At 30.6% G+C, this 24,532-nt stretch overlaps 2 protein-coding genes and 2 non-coding genes across 4 annotated transcripts in view; 2 read left to right on the top strand and 2 right to left on the bottom strand.

Annotated features, from left to right (window-relative positions):
• Window positions 1–2,348: 2,348 nt before the first annotated feature.
• On the bottom strand, window positions 2,349–2,421 carry TRNAV-CAC (transfer RNA valine (anticodon CAC)). The gene has a single exon. It is a non-coding gene; the product is annotated as a tRNA-Val (tRNA).
• A 394-nt stretch (window positions 2,422–2,815) lies between these two features.
• LOC148307545 (trimeric intracellular cation channel type 1B.1) lies at window positions 2,816–13,008 on the top strand. The gene is made up of 6 exons (XM_088263219.1): window positions 2,816–3,052; window positions 6,393–6,549; window positions 7,077–7,349; window positions 7,959–8,079; window positions 9,766–9,931; window positions 11,918–13,008. Exons 1-5 carry the CDS (start codon window positions 2,932–2,934, stop codon window positions 9,919–9,921), a joined length of 828 nt encoding a protein of 275 aa, XP_088119345.1. The 5' UTR covers window positions 2,816–2,931; the 3' UTR covers window positions 9,922–9,931; window positions 11,918–13,008.
• Window positions 5,037–5,108, bottom strand: TRNAP-CGG (transfer RNA proline (anticodon CGG)). Its single transcript has one exon. It is a non-coding gene; the product is annotated as a tRNA-Pro (tRNA).
• A 4,575-nt stretch (window positions 13,009–17,583) lies between the features above and the next one.
• The window catches only part of LOC148307547 (glycerol kinase 5), a 30,012-nt gene continuing 23,063 nt past the window's right edge, over window positions 17,584–24,532 (top strand). Inside the window, exons 1-2 of the mRNA XM_088263275.1 lie at window positions 17,584–17,755; window positions 20,149–20,242. Of these exons, the coding sequence (XP_088119401.1) occupies window positions 17,654–17,755; window positions 20,149–20,242 (196 nt within the window). The 5' untranslated portion in view covers window positions 17,584–17,653. The remainder of the gene's footprint in view (window positions 17,756–20,148; window positions 20,243–24,532) is intronic.

The raw sequence follows: 24,532 nt of genomic DNA on the forward strand, positions 1-24,532 counted from the left end.
GGGATAGTTAGACACTACAGTATGTACTATTTTGATTCTTATCACTAAGCTGCAATTTGGAAGTATGTACATATTTCATGTATTCCAGTTACACTAGTAATAATAGGTTTTACCTGGTCCATTTTGAGCCCTTTTAAAATACAGCAAAATCTCAATTGTCTAATGTATAAAGGAGAATGAAAGCACAAAATTTTAATTGAAAAAACTGGAAAAGTCTAAAATAAACCTGAAATGATGAAGTTCAATAGCTACTTAGGTTTGAAATCCAGTTTAATTTGAGAGAGTTGCATATTTTTTTAGAAAATTGTGATGATTATCCAGATGAGAGATTCTGTTGTAATTAAAATTGATTATCTATATTAAGTACTTAGTTATGTAATCATTATTTTCATGTCATTTTTGGTATCTTATTTTTATTGATAGTTTAAATATAATTTCAATTACTTGTACAAATATAGAGCACATGTAATAAATGTGCATTATTCATTAGTAGACATTAAGGTTGAACTGTTTAATTTGAATTTTTAATGATTTTTTTTATAAATTTGCTATTTTTTGTATATTATTTCATTGCAGTGATTCCTTCATAAGAAATGGGTGTTTTTTTCAAAAGGAAATCTGTATAAAATACATGTCAGTAATGCATGCCTTGAATATTGAAAAACTAAGGAATATGGAAAGGAATATATTGTATTTAGTTTATAACAAAGTTCCAAAGATGACTATATGAGCCAAGCTTATATATTTATAATCTCGTGTTATTTTTAATCATGTCTAGTAAAAAAGCATTATAAAATTAGGGAAAATATGTTTTTTTCCAACCAATAAATAAGATTTTTGTTCTGGATACTAAAACAATATCAAAATGGTTATAAATCCTGTATCTCATAGGGAATTATACTTATTAAATACTAAAACTTTAATTCTGCTTAAAAATGTATTTTTGTACTTATGGCATGGCAATTAAATCATATTTCCTTCGGTTACTTTTTTTATTCTACTCTTCTGTAGATAATTCTGTAGTTATTAAAAAATGGATGAGATACTTTTAATAAGTTTGAATGTGTGTCTAAAGATTTAAACTAAGGGTATAATAGTAGCTTTAAAATGCTTTTTATTGTAAGAGGTGGATAGAGATTATTTTAACTTTTAGTGATGTAATTGCTTTTAAACAATGAATCTAACTATACAGGACTATAGAGTATGATACATAAATTAAATTGGACTTATCTATTACTTACTGTTATTTTATTTGGTTGAAAGTAATTTTTAATTTAGATACATAAGTAGCTTTACTGTCAAATAAAAAAATGTTCTCATCAACTTAATTACAACATTTAATTTTTATTTCTATTATAATGTTTATCATAAATACCCCGTCACAATCATTCTTTGTATTTGCAGTATAAATTGCTTCGACATTAGGTAATTTCTGTCATTTTTATTTTTCACTTTTGTATGTTGGAATAAAATAAATGTTTTATATTTCAATAACTGTGTTTTTTTTTATAAAAACTGATTCACGCGATTTATACTGGTGCAATAATTGATTACCCTTGACTAAAGTACATAACCATTGTCTGTTCCCTCTAAAAGTTAAGTTGGCAGAAAAACAGGGTAGCGATAACTGCGAGGTATGTGTTTGTGGAGAGGATGAGATTTTTTTAAGTAGTCCTAGGAATATCAGATTGTGCATACTCTACATACAAAGATTTTTTAAAGATTATCTTTGCATTTATAAAAACAATAATTTCATTTGTCGTTTCCATTTGCAATATTAGAAAATAGCATTTTATATATAAGTTAAGAACATACTGCCTTAATGAAAGTATGCGTGTTTTTAGAGAGTTGGTACTGATGGCATTGAAACAAATGCAAAATACATTTGGTTCCTGCCAGTTTCTATACCATACGAGATTATTCATGGAAGCAAAGGAATTTTTCAAATTACCGTTTTCAAGTAAAACATAATTTTTTAATATTATGTTATTTATTTTGTTTTAAGGTTTTTGGTAAAAAATATTTTTAGTTTTTATGATTTTTAGAATTTAATTTTAATGTATCATTTAAAAAAAATATGAGTAAATACCCACATCTGCACCGCTCTCACTATCTCAAAAGAAACAATACTTTTGGCATAGATGTTTTCATTGTGGATTATTAAAAAAATATATATTAATAACGTCTTTTCAAAGGTGGTACTAATGTACCTTGCTGATTTTTAAAAATAAAATAGCATTCATCTAAAAAAAACATTTGACACTCAAGTAACGTAAGGAACGAAAACGTCAAAAATAATGCCTTTATGCTTCATAAAAAAAGTTAATGAAGAAAAAAAATATTTCGCATGTTTCCGCCCGGGATCGAACCGGGGGCCTTGTGCGTGTGAAGCACACGTGATAACCGCTACACTACGGAAACAGATGACTTCTTCTTCGAAATGTTTGTACTTAAACTGTACACAATTGATATGAAGAAATATTTTTTAATTTAATATATTTATATGTATATTCTTTAGTTACTATCCCATATCTTATTGCCTTTCGTTTTTATGCCATATACGTAGAAAATAACCATTACCGGAGTGAATAAAATAATTACAATAATAATATCTTGACGTTAGATAAAAAGCAAAAACAATTTCAGTAGAAAAATATAGGTGTACCTTTTCATTTATTTTCAAATGGAAGTAAATAATCAGTACCTTTTGATGTATTTCACCACAATTTCATAATATTCGTAAAAGTTGTTTGATCAGTGAAGCTCGATTGCAAAAAGCGACAATAGCGTGCAGCGGCGAACGCCGGAGTTAATCAGTCTGTCTCTCAGCAACGAGGAGTAAACGTCGCCGGTGTCGAGGGGGTGAGAACGTTTGGTCTGAAGCGTTTTCACGTATAATTTTCCAGAGAGGCCGAACTAAAGCCTCTCGAAATGGATCCCGAAGCGTTCCTGGATGTGGCCAACCAGGTCATCAAACTCAAAATGTTCCCTTATTTCGACATAGCGCATTCGTTGCTGTGCGCCCTTGCGGTCAGGGAAGATCTCGGAGCCGGTAAGTGACAAATAACCCATGCAATTATGGAAGATTTTCTGTGATTTCCCAGAATAATATAACATCTTAGTTCTCAATTATAATATGTAAACATTTTCGCATATTTTCTTCGATGCTGGTTGATAATTGTCATCTTACTAAATACACTTTATTAGTTATCGGCTCAGTGATCTGTTAAATGACACTATCGTTTCTCTTTTATTTAGCATTCTCCAAGGTTAATTGTACTAGTTAGATTGCACAGCTCTAGTTAGATTGCAATAACTGAATCGTAAATACGGTTGAAATAATAAAGCAATGCCAGTGAAAGGTAACGCCGAATCCAATCGGATTCCAGCTGGTCATCTAATCGATCCTTCATACGTGCCCACAATTTTATGTATGGTTTATGCATATTACACATATATTTATCATGTTTTTAGTTGGTTTATGTTGTTATTGGTGTAACATTTGTATGTAAATTGCATCATTTCAATTCCCGCCCAGAAAGATTAAATAATACCGGAACGAGAGGCAAGATTTCTTTTTACCTAAATTCGCGCTATTTTCTCGTACTTTTCATATTGAATTTGTCTTAAAATTCTAGTAATTTTGACGTTTTTGTCACTCCAATGTCCGGGAAACGTGGTATAGATATTTTCTATGCATAACACGATGTACGCACGTGTATAATATACATTGGCTGGGATATTTTTGTCCCCGTTAGCTTCCCGGTGGCAGTATGGAGTGTGGTCCCGGTATCTCGGGCTATTTTGCTCTGACATTCGCAGGACCGCATGGGTTCTCGTAAAAATATACTGCCCATATTACAATTATTATTAAATAAATAAATTATTCTCCAAAGTTCACGACCCTTAATTACGAAGCATAAAAATCAACACAAACACGAGTGTTCTTGTTTACTTCATAATTTTTGTGTTAATATAATATACGCTTTAAATTTTAATTTGTAATGTGTATGTTAATTTTTACTGAATAAAATAAAATTTTATCGAATTGAAACGTTGATAAAACTTTGAACAATAGAATCAACGTAGGATTTTTTTTACTACTTAATTAGATACACATTTAACGCTTTCGCAAATAATTAAGAAACCACTGTGTTTAGAGGTTTAAACAGATACACACTTATAAAAAAGTGGGCACAAGTACTAAAAGTGTATCATATTCATAATGAGCGCATGCAACCATTTCAATTTAATATCCTCCACTATCCACGCTCAGTCGATATCGCCTTAAGTGTTTCACGGGAAAAAAATCCACAGCATAATTAGTGCTATAATCTATACAAATCAGGTGAACTCCACTACTGAAGTAACTTCAAAATGTGTTAATTTTTTATGAAATACATTTTTTTATTGATAAGACGATTTATATATATTTTTTTTAATATTGAGCTCTTATAAACAAATATATGCAAAACGAATCGCGATGAAAATCAGATAAATGCCAATAATTTTAGAATTCACATGTTGCTTGGCAAAAATACTGCATATCGATTTAAATAACTGAAAAGTTTGCGATAAAAAATTTGAACCGATTAAAATAAAAATAAAACGGATATTTTATTCATATTAAAAATAAAAGTTTGTAAACCAACCCTGTTCTTTGTACATCTATCTACTTTCAACCCTATTTTTAAATTTTTCTTCGAACATAAATAATGTTATAAATAAATGTAGGTGCGTAATGTGCAATATCCACTGACATAATTTATCTATGAACTTCTATAAAAAATATACCCGTATAATTTTTTTTATACGGGTCTCGTGTAAAGTGCATCCACACATTACATGAGAAAATGATTTGAAGCAGATCCTAATAAAGATATCTCAATAGGTACAGCGGTATTCGGTTTTCTTATCGGCGTAATCGTACGGGAAGCAAAGATAAGAAATTTAACCCATGCTCAGTTACCTGCGTATTCTATTTTGTGCGTTCTAGAAATGTGCTCATATAAAAAAGAATTATATCACGCCGAAACGGGCTCGTCCGGGATTTGAACCCGGGACCTCTCGCACCCGAAGCGAGAATCATACCCCTAGACCAACGAGCCGACGGGGCTTGTTATCAGAATTACACTATATAGATATAAGCTATGTCCTTTATATGAATATGAAATTTTTAATAAAACGTCTAATCTAGGCACCTATACGATTATTCATTTTTAAATCCTCTTAAAATAAAAGAGAAAAATGATATTTCATACATAGTATTGATTACATGAAATTAATAATACATCCACGATGTCCTCTGGCATTGGTACACGTAATGCAAAGTTTGTTGCAATAAGTACTAACTATATATTTACCTTTTTGTATGTAGGCATAGTAGGTAATTACCTAAAAGAGAAATATTTATCAGAAATCAAACTAGATTTATGAATAAAACAATAATTTAAACAATATTTAAGTATTTATCAGAAATCAAACTAGATATATTTACTATTTTTGATATATCTGATTATTTAGTGATTATTATTAATTACTACACACTTTCTGTTCATTTTGTGTTACACATTTACCTACAGTCGAATCTGGTTATAAGAGTCCAAGGGACCGGCACATTTTTCTCTTATAAAAGGTCTCTTATCCATGCTTTCTTTTGCAGAGGAATAATACATATGATGGAGCTATAATTAAGTCAGTCTCTTATATTCAGATTTAACTATATATTTTTTTCCTTACACACACACAACTAATGTCAATAATTTTGCATTAGCTGTGGGTGTACGTAAATGTCTACATTTTTTTGTATGTAGTGAAATATCTACAGCAGGACCTCTATAATTCGAATGCCAAAAATTTATCCTCTATTTAGACTAGTGAAGTGTTCGGATTACAGTACGGAGAATCTGCAGGGTATTTTTTATCTAATAACACAAATGTGTATTGTGAAATTTTAAATATATTTATCAACTTTTTAAAAGAAATCAAATATTTTAGGTGGTTGCGATTAGAATTAATGACAAGTAAAAAGCTTTGTCTCGCAGTTTACGTAAAAGCATCTTCTCTGGCACAGGAATATTAACTTGGTCAGCATATTCTAGGCATGTATTTAAGGCAGACACCGCGCTTGAATGGGGAATACTTGGTACTGCTTCAGCGTCAAACATTTCTTCACTATCGCCGTCTTATTCGTTTTGTTATTTGCCTTATTTATTATTTTATCGTTATTTCTGTTCTTTAAGAAGCGCGGGAGAGATGAGTGGGTGTTTGGATTACAGAGGCGTTCGGTTTAGCTGGGGTTCTGATTGTAGAGGTCCTGCTGTATTTGGATCATCTTCAGACCATGTGTGACGTGGAATAATAATTTGACAAAAGTGTATTAATGATTCCAGGGGCTCAGGCTTTCTCCCGCAAGCACCCCTTATCATGCTGGCTGTCCACAATGCTTATCAACTTCTCGGGAGCCATGGTGGCAAACGGGCTTCTTGGAGAGCCCATTCTGGCGCCCCTAAAGAACACCCCTCAACTCATGGTCGCAACGCTTATGTGGTATGATTACAGATAAATGATTCTAACGTTTATGGTTCAGAGATAAAACTCAATATGTAGAGAACGGTGACCAGATCTCAATTCACCATTTAAAATGTTAACCATTTTTTGCTATTTATAAAAATTAATACTTTTTTTGTTATTCATACACTAAAAAAATGGAAAGATATAAAATATCAGACCATAGAGAATCCGAGGGTAATCATCAGTATGAATTGCACCCTTCATGGTCACTTTTTAGTGCGAGTTTATACATTTGCTCTTTGAAACATGGAGTGCAATATTTTAAAAAAAAACTGTCTTTTTCAAATAAATAAAAGTAAACAAAATCTCCATTTTAATATGAAAAATTACTTTGTATTTCATTTGTGAATTTACTCAGCAAACAAAAAAAAAATTTATTAGAAATATGGATTGAAAAATCTTTTTTTAGACAATGAGTTTTGACGATTTGTGGATCAAATTTATGATTTCCTTGTCCAAAAATAATATCGTATTATTAACTGCAATTTTTCTATCAATTCCAGGTATATAGTATTTTACACTCCGTTTGACATAGGATACAAAGTTGGCAAATTCCTCCCTGTGAAGGTGGTCGCATCTGCTATGAAAGAGATCTATAGGGCCAAGAAGGTGTACGACGGAGTGACGCATGCAGCCAAGCTGTACCCCAACGCATACATTATCATGATCATCATCGGTACCATGAAAGGCAATGGAGCTGGCTTTGTCAAGCTTCTTGAGAGGCTCATCCGAGGTGCTTGGACCCCTACCGCCATGGAGTTCATGCAGCCGAGCTTGTGAGTGGATCTTATTTCATGTATAAATGTAATTTAGCCCCTTACAGTCTATGTGTATAGTAAGAAAGTTCAAATAGACTATCAAACTACCGAAAAAAATGTACAGTGGAACCTCTCATAAAGAGTAATTCGCATAACGAGGGAAAAAAATGTGTAAAAGTTGCTCCCTTAATGAGTGATATTTCGTATAATGAGTTACAGAGAAAGGGCAAGTCCCCTTTCACGACATTCACTTGTGAGCCGGACTTCTGCCTCAGTAAAAATAAAAATGTTCGCTTAACTAGTAAGATTCTGGAACGAATTATGCTCGTTATAACAATTGGTACAAAAAAGTTTCACTACATTTATTTAATAGGACACCAAACCAAAATTATTATAAGTATATTAATTAGTATTTGAATTAGGTACTTACTCATTTTATTTGTCACTGTTTCGTATAATTTTATGAAACAGTGTTTTAAAAAAAAGTTGTTAGTTGATTTATCAAATCGGTATTAATTTATGTCTTTTATAATTGTGAAAAATCATTATAAATTTCTTAATAAGTGATTACATCAACATTTTTATTTTTTAAGGCAATCTATAATGTGAATATACTACTTTTTTCAGCTATACTAAGGCGTCGCTGGTTGGCTCCGTTATATTTGTACTCGACAAAAAGACTGATATCATATCTGCTCCACATGCCCTCGTCTACTTTGGCATTGTCATTTTCTTCGTCTACTTTAAGGTAATTTATGCTTATATAGTGTCACATTGTCAGGTAATTACTACTGTAAAGAAATTCTTTACTTCGCTATTAATACTAGCCCATTCATTAGGTGAACCTATCCTATCTTTGCATTATGCACATATTATAGAATATATTATTTGCATGAAGGTAAAACTCGTTACGTAGAAAATGACGGTTTATGTCTCGTTTCACCATTCAAAAAGTAAATAAGCTTATTTTCAAATTTTACAAATATATTTAATGAGTTCAAAATCAATTATGTCAAATCAGTACTTGGAAATGAATAAATAAAAATAAATAGCGCTCTATTTATTCACATAAATAATGTTTGTCCCATACCGCACTGAATAGAGCCCTTGAATGGTTGCAATTCATGTTCTATGCCCTGAAATTTTATATTCTCCCCTGTTAGAAAGATCATGGAATAGATTTCCAAAATCAGAGAAAATAAAAATAAAAATTCTGTGTAGTTAAAAAGTTATATATGTTTAAATTATAAAATGAGATTGTAGCCGAATTCTGTACATGTTGAGTTTTACCTACAAATCAATGATGTTATAATTTTAATGGTTAGCAAGCAAACTTGTTTGATAGAAAAAAAATAACATATAAATAAGATCATAAACATGCATTTACACTCTTGCGTCATGATAAAAAAATCTGCCTTTATTTAAATACAATAGTATAACGTAACTTGATGGCATATAAAGCTCTCCATTGATAATCATAGATTTTAATATTATTTTTAATTTAACAAAGTCAAGGCAAAAGCACATTTCATACATATTTCAATATGTATGCTAATTTATTTCATCTGAGGTATGATACACTACACACATTAGCATTTCTATTTGAAATGTGGTAGATGTGTTTGCTTTGTATTACCAATTGTGTAGTAACTACGTTTATACCAAACATTGGGTAGTCGAGGCTCATTTGAATTTGGAAGTAAACAGCGCATATACACATGTAAAGTTATAACATAGCTACGTGTTTCAGAGTTTCTTGGTTCGAACCCACTCTACCACAATTTGATACCTATTTCTAATTATGAGCCGCTTAGGCTTACAGAAATAGTATGAAATTGAAATATTTGTGTAAATAATAAAAAACAAAAATATTTCTCTTCTTTTTTTTAAAAAAGTATATTTCGGGTACTGATTTCATAATAATAATAATAATAAAACCCTTATCTGCACCCGAATGGTGCATAGGGCACTGCGTCATATAAACGCAGTGTTATCGTGATCGTTTTACTTATGAAGGAAAGGTGATCAGCCCTCCGCTTCAGGTACCAGTCCATGGTAATATTGAATAAATATTACAGTGAAAAAATCACTTATATTTATTTTTACCCCCCTTGGGAATCGAACCCGGGACCTCCAGAACGGTAGCCGAGCGTGCTGACCATTACACTACGGAGGCGGATATTACATTTTATTTAATAATAAAATGTAATAATAACAATTTAAAAAAATAAATACTCTTATGTTTTACCATTTTTATTTTGTCTGTTATTTAGTCTTAATGTTATTGTAATAAAAAAATGTGTCAAAATTAAGTAGTGTGTTATATGAACAAATTTTGTCATCTTTGAGTGTGCATAAGGACTGATAGTATACAGTACTTGGTGAGTATTTGCTTGGTTCATAGTATTTGATTGTGTTATTGCTTTATTTTCAGCTGTCATCCATCTTGTTGGGAATCCACGATCCCTTCATTCCGTTTGAGAACTTGTCTTGCGCCCTGTTCTTTGGCGGGATCTGGGACTCCCTCGCCAAGCTCATGGGCCGAGGGCAGCCCAAGGAAGAAGCTAAGGATGCCAAAAAAACTAACTAAACTACTTCAGGTACATACCTTTTCTATGATATGAAAAATTTTATTGCCATAAATGTAAATAATATTTTTCTAACCCTTATCAGCACCCAATGGTTCATAGGGCACTGCATCGTATCGACGCAGTGTTATCTCGATCGTTACTTACTTGAAGGCAAAAGGTGATCACTCCTGCGCTTCAAGGACCAGTCCGAGTAATATATAAAAAATATTAGAGTAAAAATCACTAATATTTGTTTTTACCCCTCCCTGGGGAATCGAACCCGGGACCGCCAGAACGATAGCTAAACACGCTAACCATTACACTACAGAGGCGGACAATTATGTACTAGTCAAGTGTATTACTCTGTAACATATCGCTCACTCCTTTCAAGAACGTCATAAATCAAAATTCGTCAATTTTCAGTTGTGCATGTTTTCGGAATGCCCAGAAAATGTACTATATCCCAGCAAAAGAGGCATATTTTTAACTTAATATTTACCCGCTACAGGGCAGAAAGTGTTATTTTTGCATTTCGAAGAAAAGGTATTGTTTAATTATTTTTTTGAATAAAGTAAATATTTTTCAAATGGAGAAAAAACCATCACGTTTTACTTAAAAAGATCTGTTGCACAGTAAAAAGTTCAGTAAGTTGCTTGATATTTATTTTTAACACATTGTATTATATTTTTAAACTTTAAAAACGTTCTCCTGAGAAATCAAGTTTTTTGATTTATGACGTTCTTGAAAGGAGTGAGCGATATGTGGAAGTGTATTTACAGATTATGCCCCGCTGTAGCAGTCAGCTAATTTATTTTTGTCAATTTATCAATGAGCAGACATGTTAATTTTAGTTTAAATTTTTACAGAAGTAGTCTTAATGTTCATTACTATTTTAACAATTTCTTGTGTGTGTCCAAGATTTAAAAAAAAGTGGATTTATCCCCTGAGGGATTATTGCCAACATGATTATAAATGTTATCTCATTACCGGTCGTAAGCTCTGTAAAAGCCCAAAAACTTTAATGTTCCCGTCGCCTAAGTTGTTCCGTTTCTGTGATACATCTATAATAAATTTTCATTACTATGCTGTTTAAGAAAAAAGCCAAATAAAAATAAAAAGCTAAATGTTGGCATTGAATCGCCTTAAGAACTACACCAATACAATTTATTATTTTTTACCTTGCTTATAATGTTTATCTAATTCTATTTTTACAAGATTCTCTTTCTGCATAAATATATCATTTTGTTCTGATGTGGTTAAAAAACTCTTAATAGTTTATTTTTAATTATCTGCTGAAATATTATTCATTTTTGTGTATCATCAACAGTATATAAACAAGTAAAAATTTTATTTATTGATTAGGCGTTTAATTTGTAGAACTCCATTTTAATTCATGTATTCATTTTAAATCAAACACAGATTTTTTGAGTCTACTAAATTGTATTTTATTAACAAAAACACATAAAAAATTATATTGTGACAATTGTTTCGCCTTGTTAGGGCATTATCAAACGAATGTGAAGATCAAATGGACTACGGTCCTTATGGCGAAACAATTGTCACAATATAATTTTTTATGTGTTTTTGTTAATAAAATACAACTTAGTAGACTCAAAAAATCTGTGTTTGATTTAAAATTAATACATAAAGTAAAATTTTCTCATTAATTGATTCGGTCACTTTGTGGTAAAAATCTATGCATTTTTAATTAAAATTTTACTTGGTAAACCGCGTCATTTTCAAACATTTCTTTGAAAATGATTCGGAATGCACCGAAACACATGTCACAATACATTTTTAGAAATAGTGGCATTTTCCAAGTAAAACTTAAATTAAAAAAGTCAATTTTTTTCAATTGAAAATTAATCCAAATAAATCACCAATCTTTTTTAAATTCATATAATATGTGCACCATATTTTTTAAATATTCTTTGTAACTTTTACACCCACTGTTTAAAAACAGAAATGAACAAAATATGACATTGATAATATGGATTTTTAAAATTTATTTTACAGTTCACGCTGCGCTTAAGGATCGATCCAAATAATAGCACTTGGATACAATGTAGAACCAAAACAAACACATTTTACTGCATACTTTTAGCAGCAGCCTGAACGTGAAGGAAACGTTGCGTTTCCAAAAACTTAAATCAGCAAATTATTATTGCAGCGACCAAAATATTTTTACCTAGGAAAGCTAGTCAGTTAAGCAAGTTTTCATTATTTTTGTTTTTATTTTGTTTTGTCACAAATTTTAAGTATTATTTATTTTGTTTTATTACTCTATGTTAGGTCTATAATTTTATAGTATGATGTATTATGGAATGACAAATTTTTATCATGTTACCAAATGAGTAATTTTTATTCATATTTACCAAAGTGAAAATTTTATTTGTGTATAACAATTTGAGATTTTCTTACTTTATTATAATGCATATCTTGCCTCTGTGTTGCAAAAGAGACAGACTCTATGGAAGGCAATATTTCCTAAATAAAAAATAGATTATATAAAAAAGTCATATATGACACGCGTCATACATTCTTATCGTGTGTGACATTTGATATGTACAGGAATATGTACAGATGAATATGTATTTTAGATCCCACCAATTTTCACATTTATATAAAAGATCATAAAAATATATAAACTACGATAATGGAATTGATTTATGTGTGAATCATTTTGAATTCACATACGCTAAAAATATTTGCAATTGAACTCAGTGGGTGCAGTTCAATTTCGACTCATTTTTACGTTTTATTTTGCATTTTACATACATTTGTTTCTATTATGCAATCGATTTTGCCTCAGTAATCAGAAGTAAAGAAACGAGTTTAAGAGATTTTAAAACTTTTACTAGACATTTCTACATTCTTTTCAAGAAATTGTCAGGATTTTCGGAGTAGTGTATTTTAATTTATAACCTTAGAATAACTTTTTTATTATCAAAAAATATAATAATGTTAAAGTGTTAAGTTATCCTGCATGTAAATAAATAATTCAATTTGTGTGAGACTCTTTGACTTGTGTGTTTGAAATTTTATTTATAAATCACAAACATGTCAAAAATAGAATAAGAACTCAAATAAATGACTGGTATTACGAAGTGGTGTTTTATTATTTGTGTATTTAAAATTTGTAAAAGTCAACCAAAAATATAGAAAACTACACCTTGTTGTAGATTTTTGTTAGAACTAATGTTATGTTGCTCATAATATCAATGATTTTTCACTAAATAATGTTTTTCATTGTTGTTTTTTCTTCATATGGTTTGAAAATAATATATATCCATGAATGAAAGGCAGTTGACAATATTGTAAGGAACTTATAGCAGAAACAAATTGAAAGAATCACGCTTTATTCTGCTTAAATACCCCGAACTGACAGATACCTAAACTAAAAAAACTGTACATAATAAAATCTAATCAACGGTCAAAGTAACACTGCTTCAAACTAATGCAGAGATCTAAAGTCCACTCAGTGTGTTTGAGGTTCAGAGAAGGAAGAAAAAATATATTAGCTGACCACTGCACTATGGAGGCAGTGACAGATGACAAGTTTCACATAAACATATAATTGTAATATTGTCTAATATATTGATCCCCAACCTCTGGGCAGCGAACCACTGCCGTTCCTTAGATCAAATGATACCGGCCTGCCCAAGGCCCCGCTTAAAAATCAAAATTACATAGATAAAGATAAAACACTCCCAATACAAAATTTAATAATTATCTTTAAAAATAATTAATCAGCTGAAAATTCCCCTTCACGCCAAGTTACCAAGGACACGGTACCATCGAAGTAAAAAATACTAGGTACATAATTAATCAGCTGAATATTAAAGGAGAATTCGCAGAATTCAATTTTAGAACGCGGCTGACCACACAAGAGGTCAGTCATGTCTCCGCGCACGTTTAAAAAATATAAACGAGTGTATTTGATTTTTTTTAAATACATATAAAAAAAATACTTTTACTCATTACCTTTCAATAACTCTTTTCTCTTCAAAACCATACATTTATTTCAAAGAAAAACTTATTTCTTCAATACAAAAACGGTATTTTAAGAGAAAAATTCAATGATGTCAAATGTTACCTGGGTTTAAAGCAAATTAAGTTGCGATATAAATAGACTACTGGGTCTTAAATCAAAACATTCTAAAATATAAACAATCAATATCTCCCCTCAGTGGGCGGAGGTAAAATTATTAAACTTTGACGGGTCCGGAACAACAAAAAGGTTGGGGACCACTGGCTTAAAACAATGCCAAATATTGACCTCATCCATGCTCGCATATAGTTATAAATACTTAAAAAAAGCGTATGGTTTTTTGTGTTTAACTTTAAAACGTTTTTGAACTATTCTCGTGGTATATAATAAAATAACAACTATATAGTATTTTCCACATATGTATATTTTATTTGACCAGTGGCTGGGTTTAACATAAAATGAAATTTTATTAAATCATATTTAAAACCCTTACCATAATTCTAATTACAATACACTACTTAAATTCACTTAATTTAAATTTGTTTTCTCGAAGAAAAAAAATATAAAATCATAGTATTCAACCCCTGCCTTTTTGTGTATATAACATTAGGATTTTGTCTAATCTTCCACCGGTCTGATGATGGCGGTAATGACGAATCCAGGTCAGTGGTCAAATTAAACATATGTATGTGGAAAAATCTAGTTGTTATTTTATTGCATTATACATACATATAAAATACAGTTCCACCAAGAAATGTCATTATAGAACTTTAATATTTTTATGGTATTTTCAAAGATCTAAACAAAATGGGTATAGTTAATTGGTTTTTAAAAAAACAAAAGTTAAGAAGCACGTTCAAAGGAAACAAACGAGAAAATATAACTATTAACTAAACAAATATATTTCCACAAAGTATTTTTCAGATCATTCATTTTGGATATCTGACTGGGTTCTATTTTATTATTAACATAATATTTATACACATATAAATATATATATATATATATATATATATATATATATATATATATATATATATATATATATATATATATATATATATATATATATTTATATATATATGTGTGTGTGTTGAACCCTTATCCGCACCCCAATGGTGCATAGGGCACTGTGTCATATAAACGCAGTGTTATCTTGATCGTTTACACATGAAGGAAAGGGATCAACCCTCCGCTTCAGGTACCAGTCCATGGTAATATTGAATAAATATTACAGTGAAAAAATCACTTATATTTTACCCCCCTTGGGAATCGAACCCGGGACCTCCAGAACGGTAGCCGAGCGTGCTGGAGGCGGACAATATATAAATATACAGAAGCCACAGTCGTTTAATGCAACAATAACTACAACTTTACGATAAGCAAATGAAAATGAAATGTTTTCTTGTTAGTAAGTGATTGCATTTTCAATTCATTTTACAACTTCCTTCTAGGAAACACTATTATATCTTAATATAACTAATCGTTAAACAAATATCTTTTCATAAAGTTATTAAGTTTTATTGAGTATGTAGTATTCGACTTTCGATTAGGTATGCATGTTTTGTAGATTCAGTATGCCATATGCAGGGTCAGGGCCAGCTGTAACTCGGGGCTCTATACTCATTCCAGGGTCATTATTATTACATTACCATGTCTTAGTACCACCTACTAATGGATGCCATATTCTAGTAGCGAACAGATCACCAAGTTAAAATAATTAAATGCCGAATCTGTTCAATACCGTAACTTTTTTTGTAAACTTTGATTTCTTTTATGGCCACACCATTTTAAGTGTGTCAAAATACTTGTTCACAAATCTGGATTATCTCCAATTAAAGGATTTTTTTTTCATATTATTTTTTGACATCTCATCAAAGATGAAGAAAATATGGAAGTCAGGGCATTTACGGGGCTGACGACCGTCATAGGCTGGTTTAAGTGATCACTTTACACACGTGTAACATTCATCAATTCTACTTATTATGAACCTCGGCACGCTCGGCTACCGTTCTGTAGGTCCCGGGTTCGATTCCCAAGGGGGGTAAAATAAATATAAGTGATTTTTTCACTGTCATACTTATTCAATATTACCCTGGACTAATAATATATATATATATATATATATATATATATATATATATATATATATATATATATATATATATATATATATATATATATATATATATATATATATATATATATATATTATTTTATTTTTTTTAAATATATTACTAGTATGTAAGTAAAGGGTTTATCGCAAAATAAACATTCATATAAAAGTACGTTATAACATGTGCCTACAATAAATAAATCCATAAAAAGATTATGATTTCGAAATTTTACGGAATCTTGGAAATAATAATCAACCGTAAAATCTTACAATGCACCATGAAACACTTCAATAATAAAAACTAATTTAAACGTGTAATATTTGTATAGTATGTACGTTTAAAACATGCAATATGCATTGAATCATAGGCGTGCATTCTATATAGGCATAAAAGCAGTGCCTTCCCTGGATTAATCGCGTTCCATATAGAAACACGACCACTGCCTACTATGCCCTGTCGTTACCCAACCATACTACCTACCCTGATTAAAAACTGTGCACGCCACTGCATCAAATGATGACGTATTTCCGCTTTATTCAATAACCTTCTCCATCCATAGATTTTCATAATTTTTTAAATTTCAATTTCTATGTTTATTACTGAAAAACCCTTCTTTCTGAATTTTCAACCCCCGCACCATCTTTAAAATTTAAAAGGATTTAAAAAGAAAAACACTCCTCTTTTTTGTTAGTGGTGGAAAAACATTGAGAAAAATACGATCACTTAGATATTTTATTTGGGAAAAAATAATTTGAACAAAATAAATTATGTTAATTATACACCCGTTTGATGACTTTGGCCGCGAGTGTTTTAATTATTTTTCGAAAACACTTTTTTTGCAGTTTCAAAATGTAGTTAGAAAAACTTAGCATGATCAGGTATGTCAAATACTTGAAAACGGTCAGGTTAGGAATTGAAATAATCGGCGGGTATGTATGAGGAGATGCGTGAACGTGGAATGGGCGAAGAATTTTTGCAAAGACAGAGAGGTGTGGTATTCTATTCTCTCTGCCTACCTAAGTTAGTTAATCTTAATAATATTCAGGTAAGAAATATTCGATAATTCCTTCTTTTCTGCCTTTGAAATGAATTCGAAGCTAAAGGTAAAAATACACTTAAACATCAATCGATCAAACGGGTAGAAATACCTTTCCCGTCCTTAGTTTGATAATCCCACGTCCCAAAATGAGAATGTAACTTCTGTATAAATTTAGTAAATTCATTTTTTTAAATTACCTAACGTCCAAGTGACTCTGAAATCTAGCTACGGCTTATGCAACACCGTTTATCATGTCCCTACTCACGCTTCAACTTTATAAGTTTCATAGCCTATGCCTACTCGTGAGTGGATTTACTCTTTATGTTTAAAGTTACTATAATTTCATGTAATTCATGAGTGAAAATTCTAGGCAAAAACACTCGCTGGTAAATTCATTCAAAAGCTCGTCGAGCTTTATTCAAGTATCGCGGCGCGGCGCCCGAGAAAAGTTAAGACTCCCACTCCTGCCCGTCCGGCGCTCCCATTGGCCTGCCGGGAAACTCGGCGCCGATCGATTCTGGCGCGAGTCCTCCGCGCACAAACTGCGCGATCCACGCTCCGGCGCGACGTGTTTAGTGCGCTTCCGTTCGCTCTGTCAATGAAGCATGGGAGAGAAATATGTCGTCGCTCTTGACGTCGGGACGTCGACGATTATATGTCACGTTTTCAACTCGCGCGCCGAGCCAGTCGGGAAAGCCACCGGCACCGTGAGTACTTTATTTAACACATCATTTCATCTTACAATATAACATTCCTCTTTGACAGCTGCGCGAATCTCCTTGATACATCTCTCCAACTCGAAGGACGAGACCCGATTATTCTCAATTGTGTATGAACAATCCATTTGTTATACGATTTGCGCGGAATTTATTTCAAGGCGCATGCACGTGACTAGTGCAATCTTTAATTCGTTAAATTATTTGCAATACAGCTTATTGTGTTGTAATAATAAACGTTTCAATACTACCATATTGACCAATTACTCGTGATTCATACTCTGCATAATAACATTCGTGATGAAAAAAATTCAATTAAAAAATATTAATACCTACAATCCTGTAAATAAAAATGATTTTATATATGAAATGTTAAAATCAAACACTGATTTTTAGAGTCAAGTTAATCGTATTTTATTGTTGAAAACACATAAAAATAAAATTTGTGATTATTGTTTCGCCTTGTTGTGGCATTTTTAAACGAATGCATTGGTTTGAAAATGTCATAACAAGGCGAAACAACTGTCACAAATGTTATTTTTATGTGTTACAATAAAATACAATTTAGTAGACTCTAAAAATCAGTGTTTGATTTTAACATTTAATATTTAAATTAAAATGGAATTCTACAAATGAATCGCTAAATCTATGAACAACAAAATTGTAGTACCCATTTGAATCTGGAGATAGGGGAAAAATGAGTCATTGACTATAATCCTTATTGAAAATACGATTTTTTATTTTCCCTTCCCAAAATCGTAGCCTTCTATTCAATATTATTTGTTGATACATTTTGCTGTTGAGTATGAAAAATAAACTAAAAATTAATTAAACATATTAAAAATAAGTTTTATTTACGAATGAGACAAGTATGGGAACACAATTTATTGACAAAATTATTTAATTTTATCGTAATTACATACTTCGTGTATTTGTACTCATCAAGACAGGTTCCGAATTCGATTCCTAATAATATCAAGATTATTCAACTTTGAGACTTTGAGCCAAAAACGACAATCGTTCAATATTTTTCGATTTCACTTTTAGGTTCTTGTCTATTACACACATATGTAGAATGGATATATATATATATATATATATATATATATATATATATATATATATATATATATATATATATATATATATATATATATATATATATATATATATATATATATATATATATATATATATATATATATATATATATATTATATTTTTTTAAATATATGGTATGTCCCTTAAAATCACAGATGAAAATATGCTACATATTATATATTAACAAATATTTTTCGTTTTTATCTCCTGTATGAAACTTGTTTTGAAATATATGTGTAGTTTTTGTCCCACAGTTTTTAATTATAATGATTTTATTTATTTATACCAATTACGTTTCGTTAATTTATTTAATGAGCGCGTTATATTTTCTTGTACAAACTACAACATAATAGTGATAGTTTTCAATAATTTGGTTGTTTATTGGCGATATTCTGTCATTATGTTGAGAATATAATCCAACTATGTAAGAAATGCACTTGGGGCCCGGAAATTGACCGTTACTTCCCAAATTTCACACCCATCAAATTATTATACATATATGCGGTAAAATATATATATTTAAAATAAAATTGTTGCCGTCTTTGATGCTCTATTTTGGCTTCGATTCCCAGGGGAGTCAAAATAAATATACTTGATTTTTCATTGTAATATTTTTTTAAATTTCACCTATATATATTTAACGACCAAAATAACAATACTTCTATACGGCGCAATGTCGTATGCACCATTGGGAGCAGATGAGGGTTAGAAGAATTTCGGAAGACCTAGACTAGTGGTCGGCAACCTACGACATTTTGAATTACCCACCAAGAAAATATTATTTATTCATTGAAAATAACAATAATTACGAACGTAAGGCATATGAATAAGTAGCGATGTTTTTTGTATCCCTTAATAATTTTAACTTTAGGTAATTTTTACACGGTTATCATCGAACGTGAAGTGAATATTGTAATTTTTAAAGAACCTTTATCGACTTATCAAATGAAATTTTCAAAATTGTAATTTTTCCTAGTCTCTCAAAAGGTTGCCGACCACTGACCTAGACCCTTGGATCCGTGCCAGAAGGGATCTAATGCAATGTGCTTGAAATTCTTTTGGAGAATGGAAAAGTCGAGTTGCAAAACTCTTTTTTGGGGCCTCCGAAATTCTTAATCCATCACTGTGTAATATAAACACATATTCGTTCAAATAAAATATATTATAATGCGTCGCGTTTATAGTCATCGGACATTGCTCTGTAGTGAAAATATGAAAGGTCAAAATATAATATGTTTCATTAATTTTTTTATGATGTTGAATTAGCGTATTACTGTCCACAGGTCAAACTACACTTTCCTGAACCAGGTCACGTAGAGATACTTCCTGATGAGTTATGGGATACCATCCTGTTAGCCCTGAGGAGTGCTATTAAAGGTAAAAAAAAAAATTGTGGAGGTCCTCACCAAAAGTTACATTTCTAATATTTCACAAAAAATCATTTAAATGCAAATCTATTATGCTTACTGTATTCTATCGAGATATTAATTAAAGTTGCGAAAAAACGTGACCAATCCTGTGTTAAACCAATAGAAATCATTAAATCGCACCAAAATGTAACAATTTTACAAGCTAGAATTCCTGATTACTAAAAATCATTTTCAATGGAAATGTAACGTTTTGGTGAGGAAATCCACAATTGAGTTTTTTCCAAACTATTTGTATGCTTTTGAATTGAAATAATGGTTAAATATATAATAATCTACATATTATAATCGTCAACCAGCTTCTACTCTAAAACTCTATATAGATTACATTAAATGGTTGAGTAATATATCCAAAACAAAACAAGGTTTGTTGGATTGAATTCTACATTTATTTATGTATATGTTAATACGTGACGCGTTTCGTCTTCTTAGGACATTATCAAACAAGAGTGTTTGATAATGTCCTAAGAAGACGAAACGCGTCACGTATTAACATATACATAAATAAATGTAGAATTTTATTTTGGATATACTTATTACCCAACAATTCAATATGGAATTCTACCAACTGTCTGCAGTTACAATAAATAGATTACATTACTTTTTTGACATCCTAACATAGATGAAGAAGAATATTGAAGTCTGGGCATTTACAGGGCTTACGACCGTTATAGACTTGGTTAAATGATCACTTTAAACTCATGTTAATAACATTTTGAGTGTGTCCAAATACTTTTTTGAGTTATTTTTCATATTATTATTATTATTACTCCTATAATTGGAGATAATCCAGATTTGTGACCAATCCACATTTGTGTGTGAGGCCTATGACTGTCGTAAGCCCTGTAAATAATGCCGAGACTCACATGTTTTTCTTCAGATGAAGAAAAACATGTGAGTCTATAGTCATATATTGAGATGTCAAAAATTATGTTATAAAGAACTCAACTTGATTGGAGATAATCCAGATTTGTGACCAAGTATTTAGACACACTCAAAATGTTGTCATATAAATTGGTTAACAAACTATTTTCTCAGATATTTCTGATAACTCTTTAATTCCTAATGATAAACTTATGAAATTAGATCAAAAAATATATATGAATAAATGCCATAAGATCCCGTAAATCAAAATTGATCAACGTTCTTCTTTAAAAATCCATTATCTTTATTTTTAAAGTTAATACTGTAAACATAAAATGATATTTACAACATTTTGAGTGTGTCCAAATACTTGTTCACAAAATCTGGATTATCTCCAATTACAGGAGTTATTTTCATATTATTTTTTGACATCTCATCAAAGATGAAGAAGAATATGGAAGTCTGGGCATTTACGGGGCTGACGACCGTCATAGGCTGGTTTAAGTGATCACTTTACACGCGTGTAACATTCACCAATTCTACCCATTATTGACAACCACACTACTCAAATTCTTGGAAGTTCTATATATATGAGCCAATTTAGAAACCTTGTTCTTGAATCACTAGAACTCCACTAGAGACATCTATTGGTGAGATAAATAATATGCCATAAATTCCCGTAAATCAAAATTGATCAACGTTCTTCTTTTAAAAATCCATTATCTTTATTTTTATTGTTAATACTGTTAACACAAAATGATATATTTTGTTAATAGAAATTTATACACCACTTGAGTTTAAGGATCGAAGAAAATTTCTGCAAAATAATAGGTCGAAAAAAAATACAATTTGCAAGATCATGATTCGCCATTCCAGTTCAGTAGCCACCTTATTGAGCTAATTATAACTAGTTGTATCGTTTATACCTCTGCTAACACGCGTTTATCAATCTCAATTTATATAGGTCACTAGAAATATAGATTGACTCAATTAATGTACCGTTTACATGGCTCTATAAACACAAAAAGTCAACGTTGTGACGTCACTTTATCTACAAATTAATTAACTATTGCCGACAGAACTTAAATATTTTTGCTAACCTTTTTTTTAATTATGCAATTTTTTTGACATGTTTTTAATGAATATGGTATATCATTAGCACTTAAATAGTCATATCGCTCACTCCTTTCAAGAACGTCATAAATAAAATAAAAACTTGATTATTCAGGAGAACGTTTTTAAAGTTTGAAAATATAATACAATTTATAAAAAAATAAATATCAAGCCACTTATTGAAGTTTTTACTGTGCAACAGATCTTATTAGATTAAACCCGAATGTTTTTTCTCCATTTGAAAAATAACTAGTTTATTTAAAAAAATAAAAAAAATACCTTTTCTTCAAAATACAAAAACAACACTTTCTGCCCTGTAGCGGGTAAATATTAAGTTAAAAATATGCCGCTTTTGCTGGGATATATTACATTTTCTGGGCATTCCGAAAACATGCAAAACTGAAAATTGACGATTTTTTATTGATGACGTTCTTGAAAGGAGTGAGCGATATATGGTTTAATAAACAAAATAATAATAAATTATTAAGTTGTATATTTTAGGGTTATTTAAAAAAATACGGTTTCAGAATTTCGAGCATTAAATGTGTGATCGTCTAAAATTTCAATTTTATCCAATAAATTCACGATGGAAATATGTATGGTAGTCATTTGGCGTAAAATCGGATACAACATTGAGAGGGATTAGTACTATCCTATCAGGAGATAGGAATTCCTAAGTAAATATCTCCTAACTTAATGGGCAACTTCTTCATAGGTAAAAACATAAGTTTTAAAAATTAAAAACATAAATTTTAAAAACATAAAGTGTAAAAATTAAAAACATAAATTTTACATAGTAAATAGTACATAGTAAAAACCTATAATATTATTTGATACTGGTTTTTACTGTTAATCCATAAAATAGGCTTAATTACAAAAAATAAAATTACAATACCTGAATTAAAAACTGGTTTTACGATTTTTAGTATTTCTAAAAAATAAATACTAACATTATATGGGTATTTTGAACTGTACGACTTAAAAACAGAGATTATTATTTCCATTCCATTTATTGGATGTTGATCATCGTTTACTACCAGATGTTGTATGATGTAATGCTCAAAGTTGCCATTGCAAAAAAAATCGCAGCGCCAAAAAACGAAAATGAAAGTTATTAGCGAAAGAGGTTATTTATGGCTGTGGGCTATCTACTGGAAAAACAAGTTTGAATATCTATTTAGTTACCTACTTTTAACTATGAATATGTTGATGCTATAATAATACTTCTAGACTGAGATCCCCAAAAAGACTTCATAATAACCAAACTATAATAAAATGTTATCGAACTACTGTAAATTTGTTCGCCTCCGTGGTGTAATGGTTAACGTTTTTAGATACCGTGCTTACCCGAGTTCGATTCCCATGGGAGGGTGAAAATAAATACTTATATTACTGATTTTACACTCTTATATTATTTAATATTACCCTTGACTAGTCCCTGGGGCGCAGGAGTGATCACCTTGCCTTCATGTAAGTAGCGATCAAAATAACACTGTGTCAATGCGATGCAGTGCCCTATGCACCATTGGGTGCATATAAGGGTTAGAAGAAGAAGAAGAAGATACATTTTGCAACATTACAAACAATCTATGCGATTATTTTTATTCTTATTTATAAAAATGCGCGTTGTAAAACGCTATTCTATCACGTCCGCCTCATTTAATGATAATTTGACTTTTTCTGGTGCTTAAGTTAGATCACAGGAGCCCAGAATAAACGATTGTTTTCAAATAAACTTGCGATTTATCCAATACTGGGCCAAGTAATCTCACAATCTTGTTTAAAATTATTGCATTATGCATTCACAGGCGAGAATGTCTAGGTGGAGAATGTTCTTGTACTGTAATCTTTTTATGATCATTTTTTTTGCCAATGTGTTGTGTGTGTCCAAATACTTATCATAGTACAAATATCTGGATGATCCCCAATTAGGAGTTTTACGTCATTTTCAGCCATCTCAATATAGATGTTTATGTAAATAGGTAATATTCAAAATATTATCCAATAGAAAATATTATGCATAGTGTTATTTGATAATATTTCTATTAATTCAATTAAAAAGAATCGCTGTTAAATATTAATAATATTGTATTTTTTCCTCAAAAATACTTCAAGGATAAGTCGCTTTTACTTAATCCGTCATTTGTAAGTAGGTACAGTATAATCTCGATATAACAGACCTCTATTTAACGAACTTCGAACCTAACAGACAAAATTCTGTTCAAATGTAAAAAATTAAAGCGTCCCGTTAATATTGTGCCGG

Source organism: Brachycentrus maculatus, unplaced genomic scaffold, assembly GCF_059751285.1.
Source record: "Brachycentrus maculatus isolate JH-2025_06_01 unplaced genomic scaffold, ASM5975128v1 h1tg000197l, whole genome shotgun sequence".
NCBI classification, from domain to species: domain Eukaryota; kingdom Metazoa; phylum Arthropoda; class Insecta; order Trichoptera; family Brachycentridae; genus Brachycentrus; species Brachycentrus maculatus.